Source organism: Drosophila kikkawai, chromosome 3R (assembly GCF_030179895.1).
Source record: "Drosophila kikkawai strain 14028-0561.14 chromosome 3R, DkikHiC1v2, whole genome shotgun sequence".
Taxonomy (NCBI): domain Eukaryota; kingdom Metazoa; phylum Arthropoda; class Insecta; order Diptera; family Drosophilidae; genus Drosophila; species Drosophila kikkawai.
Genome location: NC_091731.1, coordinates 37,999,733 through 38,015,850, shown reverse-complemented (window position 1 = coordinate 38,015,850; position 16,118 = coordinate 37,999,733). Strand labels below are relative to the sequence as shown.

The 16,118-nt window shown below is 39.3% G+C and overlaps 1 protein-coding gene across 4 annotated transcripts; it reads right to left on the bottom strand.

Annotated features, from left to right (window-relative positions):
* Positions 1–130: 130 nt before the first annotated feature.
* Positions 131–16,081, bottom strand: Axn (protein axin). Of its 4 annotated transcripts, XM_070286770.1 has the most exons (14): positions 15,201–16,081; positions 15,041–15,138; positions 14,894–14,977; positions 12,043–12,240; positions 4,469–4,749; positions 4,180–4,412; positions 3,377–4,054; positions 2,616–2,750; positions 2,392–2,488; positions 2,130–2,261; positions 1,573–1,831; positions 1,365–1,512; positions 930–1,286; positions 131–862 (listed from the first exon to the last, which is right to left on the bottom strand). In XM_070286770.1, the coding sequence occupies exons 5-14, from the start codon at positions 4,565–4,567 to the stop codon at positions 736–738; spliced, it is 2,265 nt and encodes a 754-aa protein (XP_070142871.1). In that variant the 5' UTR covers positions 4,568–4,749; positions 12,043–12,240; positions 14,894–14,977; positions 15,041–15,138; positions 15,201–16,081; the 3' UTR covers positions 131–735. The 4 variants fall into 4 exon arrangements, with proteins under 4 accessions (XP_070142871.1, XP_017036939.1, XP_017036941.1 ...); XM_017181450.2 differs by lacking the exons at positions 14,894–14,977; positions 15,041–15,138; XM_017181452.3 differs by lacking the exons at positions 14,894–14,977; positions 15,041–15,138 and having other exon boundaries at positions 12,220–12,240.
* Positions 16,082–16,118: the final 37 nt, after the last annotated feature.

Here is a 16,118-nt window from a genome sequence, read left to right as displayed (position 1 = left end):
GTTAATGGTAAATCAGTGGATGCAATTGACGCAATTACAATTAAAATACGTTGTATAAATACATACATTTTAAGTGTGTGTTGTGTGTATGCTGTGTGTTGTGTTATAGATTATACAAAAATAAAACAGATTATCTTTTGATTTTTGTCGAGTTGAATATAACTTTGTTAATATCATCATCATATATCATCGTAAAATGCACATCACAAAAATATTAACAAAATTTATTGCAGGCAGTCCGTAGTTAGCAAAAAGTAACAAACAAATCCCAATCGAGGAAAATCCATACCTTAAATCTTCTCAATACATTCGATTTTGTGCAGTTCCTAATAATCTCTCAGCCCTCTCAGTCTCGGGCCCACTCAACAACCCAGCTGCGACTGATTTTATAAGGTATAAACATAAATACAGGACATATTCATGTGGATTCAAGCTCAAGCTTCAAATAGTTACGGATTTACAAATTTAGAACCATTTTACGTGGCTTACATAGATCAGTTTTGGTTGTACAGAAAAATACTTTGCCCCAACAGAGAGTAGTTTGTGATGCTTACAAAAGCTTATCGCTATTGATTTTCGGTATTAGCTTCTCCAGTGGGTAGGTGGCCCTAAGATGCGTCGTACACTTGGTGCGTTCGCTTTTTCGTTCCTTTTTTACCGAGTGCATCGTCGGTGCATCAAACCACTCGCACTCCCAATTCGCCTTAATACAAAATCTACACTAAATTCCTAATATTAATCGGATGGCTTGACAAGACCCATCGCTTTGTCTCCAAACAAGGGCAGTATGTCGGAGTCATTAACAATCTCTTCCTGAATCACTGGACTGTCCGGGTCCTCGCAGTGCGTCTTGAAGAAGAATCTAAACAGCAAAAGATCGAGATCCAGATGTAAGAAAGTGAGTTATTCGATTGCCGATTAAATACTACCTAAAGTGACCCCTTCTTGGCAGATAATCCTTGAACTGACGCAGGGTAGGCTGGGTACCGGGTATTTTTATTCTGTACGGAACTGGCTCCTCGCAGAATGAGAACACAACGATCGTCTCCGGTGGCTTAGCCGGCAGAGGCGGAGGCGCCGCCGCGGTTTGAAGCTGAAGCTGGTGCGGATGTGGCAGGCTGATGCTACCGCCGCCGGTGCTGCTGCTAAAGGAGGCGATAGGCGGTTGCGCCAAGTGTCCCTGCTGCATAGGCGGCTGGGTATATCGACGAGAGCGTCGCGGCTCGTCTTCCAGTCTTCGTTTGGCCTCCTCCAGCTTCGAGGCTGTGCTTGAGCCGGATCGAGTGCTTTAAAAGATTAAAATTTGTTATTTTATGTTACAATAAAGAGTTTTTGGTTTCAGGGTAACTCTTCGCCCTTCTTACCTCGATTCTTTGTACTTGGTAACAGTGTCGGCCGAGAACATGCTTATACCACTGTCTGTGTTCATGGAAGGCCATTTATTTGTCAACTTCCTCGAGGAGCAGGAACTGTGATCCGGCATGGATTTCGAGTGCTTCATGGAGTGCCCGCCTGTGGATAAAATCTTTGTTAGGCCACCGATTCTATTATCAGGGATTTTATTAGCCATACTTAGGCTCATGGCGCCATCGCTGACCATGCCCGAGTCATGTGTAGCCGTGCGTCTTCGCGACGGAATTGGCGGGCAGGGTGACATTGTTCCTGGTGAGCGGTGCGGCGTTTGGTCCTTCCACACCCGCGACACATGCTGGTCAAGAATGTCTTGGTCGTTGTCCTCGTCCAATGCAAACTTCTCCCGAATCGCTTCGGCGAAGGCGCGATCGCTGGCGGTGGATCGTTCATTGGTCAGCAGCGCAGCTCCGGGATTCCGCTGAAAAAGTGTACCCCCCTATTAATCAAATGTACAACATACAACTAAAGGTGATACATTAAAGAATATTAGTCTTTCTTTCTAATTCAAGAAGACCTGAATTGTAAGATATGAGTTACTGATTTGTAGCCGATTACTTATAGGGAAGGGAGGGGACCCAAACTCGGGGTATCTGCCCTGCTCAAGGGTATGCAAATGTAATGCTTAACACGAAATATTCACGAAAAACTCTATTCTATACAAATGGAGCTTACCGACCTGTACTGAATGTTAAAAAACCAGCCACTTCATATCTTACCTCGCGAGCTCTTTCCTCCAGGTCACGCTTTCGCTTTACTTCTTCCAGCTTAGGTATAAGAAGAGCCACAAAGTCGTCCTCCTTCAGTGGTCTGTGCTCGTTCGAATGTAGTCGTTGTGTGCGAGGTATAACCTGTTTTTTGAATATTCAAAAGTGAAATGAATATTGAAAATTAGTAACATAGCTCCTTGCAAAGGGTAGGGTCTTTGCATCTATATTGTTTTTTAATCAAAAAAAGAATAAATCTATGAGCAATGTTTACCTGAAAGGTATTGGTCTCCTTATTTGCCATCGCGCTCTGGCGAATCGCCTTGCTCTCTGTCGAGCTGTGTCTGCGTTGTATGTACGGGCGACCGTCCCTGAAACGAGGATGTATCATTAGTCAGGCGAGCTGTCAGAGAGGAGTCCTGTCTTCTGCAACGTGGCATTCATCTATCATCTTGTCATAGTCGCTGGACGGCCCACTCCGTTGATGCCCCTACTCACATTGAACAACTGGAGAGCGACATGGTGTCAGAGTCGGTACGTCCGCCGGAGCTGACGCTGGCCCTCTCCGAGTCAACCCGCGAATTCGGCACATAGGAGGTGTTCGTGCTCGCTGTGTACACATAACCGTGGGCACTATTCGCATGCAGATCAGATGCAGACCGCGAACACAACCAGGACATATAGTTTCCATGCAATGGCGTCCAATTGTGTGATCGTGTTTACATGTGTGTGTGTGGGAAGGTCGTCGGGGTCCACAAACAAAAATGTTCAAATCAAAAAGGAGAACGCAATGAAAATTCATCAGGTCAGTGGTAGTGTATCGGAAACATATGTACAATGCATATGCGGCAATGTAGAGTTGTGGGGCAGGTGCACGGTATTCAGTATGTAGTAGTATGCAGGTGGGTGTGAGGCGTGCGTATTTGTGTGTGTTTGAGAACGTTCGTAAAGACCATACGTGAAAAAGTAAAAGAAACAAAAGTAACAAATTAGGAGTTAATCACAGAACATCATAAAATTTAATAAGAACTTAAAAACAAAAATGAGAGGATGGTGGATCGCGTCTGATGTACAAATGTGTCGGATTAAATAACGAATTTTGTGAGTGTTCCTTAAACCTATCTTATTTTTGGCTTTGAAGTTAAAACTAGTATATTTTATATTTATTTAAAAATTATACAATATGCTAATTCTATGTGAGCCTAAATCGCTTAGAGCTAAGAGCTAGGACTAGGAGCAAGAAAAATATGTAAACATACCCAGGAGGTCGAATTTCCAGTCTTCTTTTCTGTGTTGCTATTAGTAGGTCCCGCGTCAGTCGTATTGGGTAGTCGGGAGCTCGCGCCCCTGCACCTCCGGGTCCACCCCCATCCTGCATTTGCACCTTCTCGAAGTCGTCGCAGAGCGACAGCACCGAGTCCTCGTGCAGCGTGGGCAGCGTGGAGCTGCGTGGCAGTGTGTCGGTGGCGCTGATGGAGCCGCTTGAACTGGCCGACGTCGAGGGACCGTACACACTGCCGCTGGCACTACACGTGCCAGCTGGCGGCCCGCTCACGCTGCTCACTGGCAGGTTAATGAAGGCACCGGGCGGCACTAGCTGCTGGAGCTGGCGCTGCTGTTGCTTTGCAGTAAATGCAGGTAGGGCGCACGCCCCGACGAGGCTGCTGCCACCACTACCGCTGCTCCCGGCACTGCCCGATCCCGTCGCGCCGCTGCTGCTGCAGCGCTCCTGTAATGCGGACATTTGCTGGATATATTGGATGTACATATCCGAGCACAGAAACGTGGGGTAAATGTTGTCTCGGATGGTAACCTCCACATGGTGTTGCATAGGATCGAAGATGTGCGGGCTAAGCGAGATCTCGGGGTTCGTCTTGATTGCCTTGATCTGGGCGCGCAGGTCATCAGAGATAGACAGCTTACTCTTGCGCAGAAATCTGGATAATCGGGCGGAGGGATCAGTATTAAAAGTTATATGCTAATTAAAGACATCGTAGCAAGGCAATGCTCTACTTATACTGCATTCCTTAATTGGTGATATGTTATTATTAAGCAATCCTACCTGTAGATTGCTCCGATTATCTGCTTGACCTTCTCCGGGTCCGTCTGCTGCTTGAGGCCCTCGCAGGCAAAATAGAAGTTGAGGTGGTCATTGTAGGCGGGCGCCTCTTCTTCGACGTACTTCTTGAAGAGCTCGACCCCATCGCGATCCTCCAGCAAGTGGTTCAGCGTCCGAGCCCAATTCAGATAGGATGGCGGCGAATTCTTCGAGGTCTCTACTGCCCCTTCGGTCATCTGATAGACGGACAATTTGAGCAAAGCCCCTTCTATAGAAGAAGTCATCTCCTTACCTTTTTAACACGGCTCTCTTCTCCGGGAACAGGTGGTCGTGGCCCACTACACTCATTATCATCATTTTTCCGGAGTCCCGATGATGGTTGGACACTCATGCCACTCCACAGGACGAGCGATCGCTGCTAACTATTTACCCTACTCTAAGAATACCTGTTGTGATTAGCGAACGATCTTGTTCTCTTTTCTCTGGTTCAAATCACAAACGCCCGTATTTTACAAATAGCTTGGACATGGAAGTTGTGCTCTTTTTCGAATTTGGAAGGCAATTAGACAAGGCCTGCAAGGAAAGTTAAAAAAAAAGAACCAAGTATAAAATAAAAGCCACGGACTGGAAAAACAATAACATCAATCCCAAAATAGAAGTCCTTAGATTTAAACAAGAAATGGATCTAAAATTGCACTACCATGTCTGAAATTTGACCCAACCAATTTTATACTATACTATTTGGGCACGGACATTTCAATCGAAATTACAATCGTAATTGGAGCTTTAATGGGAATTCCTCAAGGATGCGGAAGCCAAATGACCACTTAGTGCCACCTCAATGGCAGCTCCTTTCTTATCAAAGGGCACACACAAATTGCAGAAGTGGGAATCGAACGGCGGCCATTTTGAGAGCGCTTTTGATTGGTTGACGGCATCGACCAATGCAGCATTCGGGGCCCATGATAAGGGGAAAGAAGTAGAAAAAGGGAAAGGACAATAATCCATTATGTACAAAATTTGAACACAAAACACGCACACACACACACTCACCCTTATACCGGGGATGGTGATGAGGACTCTACAAACCCTGCTTCCACTGGCGTTGTCTGACGCGTTTGAGAGCTGGCTAAAACTAGAAAGTAAGGCATCGCATCGCGCTTTTGGTAAATCAAAAATATTCCCTTTTTCTTTGCCTTTCCGCACCCCTTACACCAGCGGGTAGGACATTGCAACCAATTCAGCTATTTTCCAGTAAAATCGCATAACAATTTAAAGGTCATTTAAAATACATTTACACAACGCGTCCATGGCTGCTATAAACTATTTGAAAATCGTAAATATCCACTATATTTTAGGTAAAATGCAAATATTTTGAATAACGCTCAATTTCGACATATGTATATACTTTGAGACAGAAAGAAGACTATATGAAATGATACATTCAGATAGCTCAAAAAGAAAGGGATGTGTTTACGTAAAAACAGACTGACACAAATGGTTAGATAAAATGGGCTATTGATATTGGTTAGGAAAATAAATACCTTTTAGAGTCTTCTAGCAAATATATTATTATATTTACTCGCAGATATAAATAGCTAGTTTCACTCGTAATTTACGGGCATCTCTGGAGCAGACGGCTGCCATCAACAGAGCAGCGACAAATACAACAACCAGGACCAAGGGACATGAGCAAAAGCCTGCCAATGTGAAAAAACGAAGACTGGAAAGAAAGGGGTTGAAGGGGAGGTAGGAAGGTTCGAACTTGAGCCGAACAGCACTTTCCTGCCAGTCGTGACTTACAAACACACATCCGCACACAGGCGCAGTGATACAAGGGGATGAATGCTGTTGTTTGTTGTCGCTGAAGGGCCAGGACAAGCGAACAACTGAACAGCCACAAAGCCATAGCGCCGGAGGAGAGCCAAGGAAATTCATCAAAACGCCATTTGCATAGCACTCCATTACGGCGAAAAGAACAAAGACATGCACAATTAAAACGTTCGGCACGACAAAGGAGCCAAGCTAGAGAGCGACTACTACGAGCCAGCAATGGGGTTTTTCTAGGAGAAGGACAAGCTTCGGCCACTTGATGGGAGCATCTTTCAGTGGCCATGCCATAGAGAAGACAATGGCGACAGGCAAAGGAAATTAGTGTCTCCTTCGCGCATCTTATATTCCTTTCATGCAGTTTCCTTTAGGGTTATCAAATGCCGACATCAAACAGTCAGCTCGACCCTAATAATAATCATAATCCCTACTAAAAGTATCTTGTTGACACTTTATAATTCGAGCTCTATGCAGCCTTCAAAAGCTGAGTTTTTCATATAGACAGCATTGCATTATGCTGATATATTGACTAAAGCAAACATAAGTTATTAGATGGCATTTCCTATTATCCGGGACCCTATATAATATATATGTATATACAGTCTTGATCAGCATCAACAGCCAAGACTATCCAGGCCAAGCTCTTAATTTAAAAGCCATCTTTTCCAAACTTTGCACAGTCTTCTTTCTAGGGCAGATAGTATTTTAGTCGGAATGGGTCAAATCGGAAGACTACATATTATATTGTATACATTTGTATGTTATCGGTTAGATAGGAGCGATATGCACATTTATATCTAAATCTAGCAAAAACAGACAGAATATGGTTTAACCGATTCTCAATTCTAATTGGCAAAGCACTCATCTAGAAAAATCAAAGTCACACAAAAAGTACAAAAATTGTGTGCCATTTTAATAAAATTAAACTAACTTCGGAAAACCGAAATGTTTTTATTAGATTAACAATTCAGCATATTGAAACTTCAAAATAATTGGAATAATTATTGTTTTGTTTTTAATTCTATAAACTACAAATAATGGGTATGATATTTAAGTGATTTATATATGGCAATTGGCTAACTTCTGTCTAAAACTATAATACTTTTCAAGATTGTAATTAGTTAAATCCTTTTTTTTGACTAGTTATGGGATTTATACCCTTTCAGGGTACTATAATTTTAGTCACAAATTTACACCATAGTGTATTATATAGTTATTTCCGACTCTAGTGTATATATTCTTGATCAGCATCAAAATCCGAGTCGATCAACCAATGATCGTAGGCTGTGAATAAGCCTCTCGGTTTTTGAGCTATCAGAAATATTTATATTGCAGGTAGTAGATCGGACCAGAACCGAGAACCATATCATATAGCTGCCAATGGAACGATCGGTAAATGTATAGCAAAACCTAAAACTGAAAATGTGTACACTATAAATATAAAATGTGTGTTTTATGTCTCATGTTAGGTTTTCTTTTACAGTTTTAAAATATTTTATTTGCTAACTGCAAAAAGTTTTTATAATTAAAATATATGTAGCTGTGATAAGTAAATGCAAGCAGCAACTGTATATAAACATCAGTTTAATTTTTGGCTCATCTAACTTCGAGATTTTTAGCAACGTAAGTTTAATTAATTTAATTAAATTCGTATATTAACTTGTGTATGTTTGTTAAAAAGTTGTTCCTACTTTGGATTCAATATTTTAATTAATATTACTTGATACTTATTAACTTTCAATAAATGTTGTGGCCATTGGTTACCGACAGCTTCGTAGGTAAATATACTACTGTTCTCCTATAGTTTTTGTGGAAACACTCCATTCATTGATATTAATATTTGCCCAATATAAATATGTGCTGCACTATAATCTAATTACATAGTGCAGAGATTGTACATCCGCGTAGACATGGTTCCCGTTATGTCGACCAAACAATATATTATTTTCATTTACGTTGAATCGTAGTTCAAGGGGAATTATGAAATTATTAAGTAAATCCTTATTGATTTCAGATGAGGGAGAGAGGAGTGAGTTCCGAAAACAACAAAGGGCCAGGAGCGGAGCTGCTCGAAGGCAGATGATTATTTTTCTATCCCTATTGGATTGCATACGCATGACCGGATAATTCCCTATTCTTTTCAAGCTATGAGTTCGGATGATTGGCAGGTAAGTCTACCGTAAGATAAGGGCTTGGCAACGGATGCCGCAAGCTATTCTCACAGTTTTTCTTGCAAACGGTTACCAGGTGTCCGCAGCACTTTGAGAATTTCGCTCTTGTGCGAGTCCCAAGCCAATTGTCGTCTCCTGCGGTAGGCTAGGTGACATAAGATTCCTGTCGGCGCACTCACAATACCTCGACAGGTAGCTCACTTCAAACTCCAACGACTTTAAGGTTTATTATCGACACTAATTGTTGACAAATCTTGCCACGAGCCACGGAGCACAAGGTATTCGGTGACAATGCCTTGACGAGCTGAGAGTCAAACTGAACGACTCCCGACTTTGGAATCCTTAATCTTTAATTCCGCGTCGTCGGCGCTTGCAGATTTCACCCTGACAGTCACGTATGGGCGCATGGGATGAATCAGACAGAGTATATAAACCATTTCGGGGTTGCCCGGTTTTTTACTCTCTTGCCGCCACCCGCATCCCCATGCTTTTCCATTCACAATTGTTGCATGCAGACATTCAGGGAGGCGATTACGTCGTTTATATACGGATATTGAATTTAATTGAGAAATCAAATACAAATTTGTTTTAAACAGTTGCAGCATTCTGTCTTTAGGGTACACTTTTATTGAAATTGTACTAACCACGTCCAAAACAGAAGTAGAATTGATCACTTTGTGTTGCATTTGATCCTAGTTGCATCTACTTTGCATTTGATTTTCGTATCTAAAATAATTATTTGCCAATTGATGACATTTCTGTCATTTCAGTACCCCTGCCGTGCGGAGCTTCCGACCAGCTATCTGCGGACGACTGTCCAGCATAGGAGCAGCGGTGTTGGTAGGGGAGACGGCCTCCAATATAATGATGCTTCATATACATTGTACAAAAACTCTCTAAAGATGTACCTTTCAAAGTGTCCGTGGTTGCGGCGGTGCGAGCGAGACAACATAGAGGAATAGGACTCATTGTGTGTGCAACCAATATGCGCAGGTCCAGGCGCAGTCCCCAGACCCTCCGATACGGATCCTGGCCCACTGCCAGAGACCCAATACAAGAGGCGAGCCTTACGCCCATCCTGATTGTACATAAGCAGAACAGCAGAGTTGGGTTTTGTTCGCTGCTTCTTCGAATGCTCAGATGGAGTAAGGGTTGCGCTCGAAAGCCCACTCTATTGTACCTACAACCCTCTGGAGCTATTCGCTCTCTCCTGTCCTTCCTGGCAGGCAAGCAGCGGCAACCACCATTAACTCAAAACAAATGTGGAAATTATTTTCGAATAAGTTTGAGAACAATGCAAGGGGGAGGGGCGGCCGGCAGAAGCCTCGTTTGCTTTTAATGAGGTTAAGACCGCCATTGCTGCGAACAGCCAGCTTAACTGAACGTCTGATGCCGGTCTAGACTGCCAGCGAACTAAAAGGGGGAACTCATTACGCCTGCGAGTATTGCCGAAGGTCAATAGTGGCACTTTGTTAGTGGCAAAGTTGCCAGCAAGCCAGAAAAGTTGCTACGGAAGCGCACACTTTTCAGGTGCAATCCCCATTGCAAGGGCGCCGATGTTGCAACTCGGGTTGACTGGATATGTAAGGTGCAATTATGTTAACAGCTTTTAGAGACGAATTAAGTCTCTTTTCTACCAAATTACTTTGAATAAAAAGTATTCCTCTAATTTAAGGCAGTGTTTGCCGCTGATCAAACCAGATGTCTGTTTTCAGATTTTATATTATAAATTTAATATACTAAAAAGTATATGAATTCATTATAATACACGTACATATGTATCTATTTATATTTATAGGTTGACTAGATAGTAACTTCGGCACGCCGAACTTTGTGTAGCGCTGCCGCTTGCAATTGGATTTCAATTAATTCATTTCAAGGGTAATTATCACCAAAGGTCATACACATTTTCGGCATTCAATTTGAATTAATAAATAAAATAAAATATTAAAACATAAAACAAATACTCCATTTTTCATTTGGGTTTTCCGCTAGTTTGGCGGAAGAACCGGTAAAAAAAATAGGGTTTCGCACCCATAACTTATAAACGACTTAATCTAGAGATATATAGCGGGTCGTTAAAGAACTAATTAAAATTGCTATATACTTTCGGCATTACGCTGTTTTCAAACTAAAAACTTCCAACAGCGTGCGGAATTAGAAAATTGATAAATTACTTGTAATTTATTTTTGGTTAATTTAACTATTAAACCTTAAGAGAGTAGGATATTATTTATATTGAAGAAAAAAAATTGTTTTCATTTAAAAACAAGAAGGAAAGCTAATTTCGTGAAGTCAGTTGAAGTTTACAATTGGATTAAAAAGCCGAATTAATAATCGTTGAACTATATAAAGTATTTAATAAAATATTAAATAATGTTATATTAATAAGTAAGGATTATAATGCCGAATATATATATATATATATATAATTTAAACAATCACTGGCTTTTTGGGATCTTATGCTCTTAAGAGACCATAAATAAACGCATTTTTTAAATCAAGACTTTTCTATATTTTTGGACAAACTTAAGTTAAAAATATCATATCTAAGCCCATAAAGCATCAAATTCAATTCGTAAAACTTTTAGCTTAACATATCTGCATACATTTTTAGAAATCCAAATTGGTTCTATTTTACACAATTTTCTTTCCTTTCAAAAAAAAAAATTGTTTTATTTTTTTGCAACATGGCTAGAAAGATTCTCCTGTTGCTGATAATCAAGATTTATAGGGTCGGACTGCCTGAAATTATAAAACCCTTTAAGAAGACTGAAAATATTTGAGTTCTTTAAATAATTTTTAAATTTTTATATAATTTTGTTGGACAAATTAATGTTTAAAAATATCAAAAAGCATCAAATTCAATTCTGACATTCATTCTATGCTAGTTTTTTCCTAGGTTAACAGATCTGCATACTAGATTTAACATTTTAAGAAAACAAATTTTGTTTATTTTTGAGAATTTTAGCGAGCAAACCCTTTATCAAATTTAAAAACAGAAAGTGTTAAACAAATTTTCTTCTGTTAAACATGTTAAGATTGACTCGGTTTTTCATGCTGATCAAGAATATATATGATTTATAGAGTCCGAAATGATTCCTGACTGCATTCCAAGCTTCTGACTAAAATTATAATACTCTGCAAGGGTAAAAAATATATTATATAAACTACAGCGGCAAAGGAGCTGCGTAATTTACATAAGCACACAGATTTATGTATTAAATTTAAATAAATAACGAACATTTCATGCCCGAGCTCGACATAGGCACTTTTACCACAACGGCCCGCAAGATATTTAAAATATTTTCCTCAAAAATACTCACAGTAGTTCAGAAATAAAGAATAAAAACATCAATAAATGTTGCATAAAACATTATTTTAGTTACACAGCTGATTTCCTGAAGCATACTTTCCCCAAGGACTCTTAAGTGTCCTCACCTAGTGAATGTTGTAGATTGAAATAAAAAGTGTTTAAACAAAAAGCTGCCTCATCCATCGTCATTCAGTAGCCAAATAATGGGTACAAGTAATAAAAAGTTTGTTGTATAACTCTTTAACAATTAACTTGACGAAGTTTTAAATATTCTTTATATTTTAGTTTAAAATATCCACAATATTATATATATAAACTGATCGATATCTTTAAGAAATATTTAGTGTGTGCTCAATTAATATTTAATAAGCTTTAAAGGCGGCAATCACGCCACTTTTACTTCGCCCACCACAAGCATACATATCAATGTACATGCCTTTGGGTAACCCTTTGAAATAAAATGCTTGGGGGAGACAAAAATACTTCTCGCACGGCTGAATACAATTTACGGTTAAATAAATATAAAGAATGCATTTGAAGATAACTTACGAATATTAGGGGTCTGAAAGCACTAGCCGGTTTAACACCAAAGAGAAATAGTCACAGCTTGAGAACATATAAAATCAAATTGCTGAGTCCTTCAAGACAGTTGAATCCTTGCTGTACGGTTGATAGAAATGTTCAACTGTATGTTCCACTTATTCGCTTTACTTCCTATGTATGTACCTTATATTATTGGTGATGTACCTAGAATAGGAATAGGAAAACGTTTTAGAATATAATATTTGTAGCGTAATGGTTGTGTAAATAGAGAAATGACCCTGCCTTGTGGTATTTAAATGTACTTTATAAGTTGTTAAATACACTTTCCTTGTAACTTGGTATTATAAGCAAAGAAAGATTTAGTTTTTATTTGCCTGTTTATCAGTATTTCGTTGAACCTGAGGTTCAGTTACAATAATCGGTGGAGGTAATGAATTTTGTCCAGATAAACACAAATCTGTGTTCCAAAGTGCTCCAAGTCAAGGTTTAAAATAAGGTCAAAGGTAACAAATATTTTGACCACTGTTCTTGAAACTAAACTAAAATTAACTACATTTGGCAAGTTTGTTTAAATAATAAAATTACAATCAAATGAGCTGTACAACTTAACAAGATAACTATTCCCTTCAGAACTATTTCCCTACGACAACTTTATATTTTTTTATATTAATATTGCGTTTGTTCTTATGGCATCCATTAAATATAGATTTAATTAAATTAGTATTCAAATTCTATAATCATACAATTTTCTTATATCAAAGTATTGATATTTTTTTAATTCCCGCATATTTTCATTCAGGTAGTTCCAAAACTGGGAGACTACAATCGTGGACATAAGTATTTTGACACAGATTATGGCTTTATTCCAGCGCGTGTCTCTTTGTACTCGTAAAAGTTACGGGATCCATTTTACTTTCCAGTAAGAGATTATATTTAAATCTTTAATAGAGCAAAAGATGTTACTGATAAGTAAATGAACTTCTTTGCTATGTCACGTGATGTGAGAGATCATGCATTTTTGGGTGGACAAAAATATTTTGACATTGCATTCAATCAGTTCTCATTTGTTTCGTGCGCATTAAAGGACGTTGTTTGATATTTATAACTCCAGCTTATAAATCTTTTAGCAGCTTTAATACATTATTTGTCAATTTTCCTAATTTCTGTACCGTTATTTAATGAAAATATGGGTAAAACACGGGAGCTAAGCCAAATCCAGCAAAACAAAATAGTAATTAAGTACCACCTAGGTATTTCGGTCCAGAACCTCTGCATATTTTATAAAATACCCCGTCAAACCATTTACTACCAAATTAACAAACATAAACTGACAATTTCGACGGATAATTTAGTCAGAAAAGGGCGACCACGCAAGACTACGCCTAGACAAGGTCGTCTAATCCTTTCAAAATTTAAAGATAATGTCCTTATTATACCAAAAGCAGCTTCAATGGATGTTCAAAACGATTATGATATTTTAATTAGTAAAAAAACAGTTGAAATATTATTTAAAGAGGCTAACTTTTCTACTTTGTGGCCCGTCAGATACCTTTCATTTCACCTAAAAATGAGTTGAAACGATTAGCCGATTAGGCCGCACTTTCTTGCGAATATTTTTTGGTAATCTGCAGTAAATTTCTTTTTTTTAACCATGGTACTCAAAAGGACTCTCATCGGTCCACAAAATTTGTTCCCAAAACGATTGAGGCTGTTAACAAATGATTTGGCAAAGGCTAATCGTTTCAACTCATTTTAAGGTGAAATGACGGGCCACATTAGTAGCAAAGTTAGCCTTTTTAAGTCTTCTTTCAACTGTTTTTCTACTAATTTAAAAATTATAATCGTTTTGAACTTCCATTGAAGCTGCTTTTGGTATAATAAGGACATTATCTTTAAATTTTGAAAGGATTAGACGATCTTGTCTAGGCGTGGTCTAGCGTGGTCGCCCTTTTCTGACTAAATTATCCGTCGAAATTGTCAGTTTATGTTTGTCAATTTGGTAGTAAATGGTTTGTCGGGGTACTTTATAAAATATGCAGAGGTTCTGGACCGAAATACCTAGGTGGTACTTAATTACTATTTTGTTTTGCTGGATTTGGCTTAGCTCCCGTGTTTTACCCATATTTTCATTAAATAACGGTACAGAAATTAGGAAAATTGACAAATAATGTATTAAAGCTGCTAAAAGATTTATAAGCTGGAGTTATAAATATCAAACAACGTCCTTTAATGCGCACGAAACAAATGAGAACTGATTGAATGCAATGTCAAAATATTTTTGTCCACCCAAAAATGCATGATCTCTCACATCACGTGACATAGCAAAGAAGTTCATTTACTTATCAGTAACATCTTTTGCTCTATTAAAGATTTAAATATAATCTCTTACTGGAAAGTAAAATGGATCCCGTAACTTTTACGAGTACTAAGATACACGCGCTGGAATATAGCTATAAGCTGTGTCAAAATACTTATGTCCACGATTGTAGTTGACGCAAAAACAGGCAGACGGACGGAGCGACGAATATGGTTAGATCGACTCAGCTGTTAACGCAGATCAAGAATATATATACTTTGTAGGGTGGAAAATGACTCCTTTACTGAGTCATTTTACTTTTTGACTAAAATTATAATACCACGCAAGGATATATGTACATATGTAATGAATGTCATGCTTATAACCGTAAAAAAGAGCCGTATGTTGAGTTATATATTATATATTATTATATATATATATTTGACGACTCTTCTATCGATTTCCTAATCGTATCGAATCATAGCAATTAATAATTTATGTATTAAATTTGTCCTAAAATATTTTGTTTTTAAGCTTCTAGAGCCGCGTAAGTATACGAACCCAGGATTACTTTTAGACCCCACATATTGTGTAAATATGTCTACTAATAATTTGATTCACTGTCCAATATACATCCAACCAACCCTATAAGCGGACATTATTTAAGTAAAGTTCTGCCAATAGAATATACTTGGTCTGAGTACGAACTAGAATAGTATGATCAGGGGGTATGCAAATTCCGTCATCCGTCCCAACTTCTGTTATGTTGAGTGGTAATTCTATCAAAGGACCTCTCACCCAGCAGACTAAATAATGACATTAAAAAAATGGCTATTTATTTGTAAACGCTTTTACACAAATTACATACCATTAGATTCGTGTTTCCCCGGCTTCACTCAGCTTCAATGAGAAACTGGTCCTGGCAAAATCGTGGCGGCCCGAGCGCTAATAATAAGTGGCGGTGACGAGGTGGGTCTGGACGGGAGTAATTTGATTGTAGCTTTTGCGGCTGGACGCTTCGATTTCGATAACGAACGTGACGAGGAGGATGCTTTCATTTTGATTTGTATGCTCAACGAGGGATATTCGTAACTAACAATTAATGACGATTGCACGCGTGGAAGGACGAGAGTTCAACAAACAAACAAACGTAAACAACAAAATGTGGTAACAAGGCGCAGCGCAGGCACGGCTCGCGACCGGACTAAACGCTAACGAAGGCCAATCGGGGTAGCACCAGCACTTGGTTCTTGATGGGGATCGGGACCCTTGATGGAGCGCCTCTGCCCTCCAGTCCGGCGTTTGGACGAGACGGGTGCGATCTATGCAGCTATCTGTGGCTTGGCTGTGGACATGGCAGGAGTGTTCTCGTTCTCTGGCAACTCTGGTCCCTGGGCCAGAGAGTAAATCGAAGAAAACACCGTCGTCTAAAGCATTTTCGATGTGTTCCCTCCAACGTACAGGAAAAGTGGGGGAAATCGCTCTTCTATTGGTTTTTGGGCATTTAAACACTTTTCTGTCTGCTTCTTATTTTGTGTATTTTCTGTGCTGTGACCTGCTGCTGCCGTTTGATTTTCATGGACGTAATGTTGCGGATTCGTTGTGCTGCAAATGCCTCGATCGCGGACACTTTTCGTGCGCTTCGGCACTGGCTATTTTGCGGTAAATAATATATTTATTTAATGGCAAAACAAAATTTAGTTCGACACAAATGTTAGACGGCAAGACGAACGATTACATGCTAGGGTTGCGTGGTTCAAAATCGAACTAGTTCGATCAGGGCTAT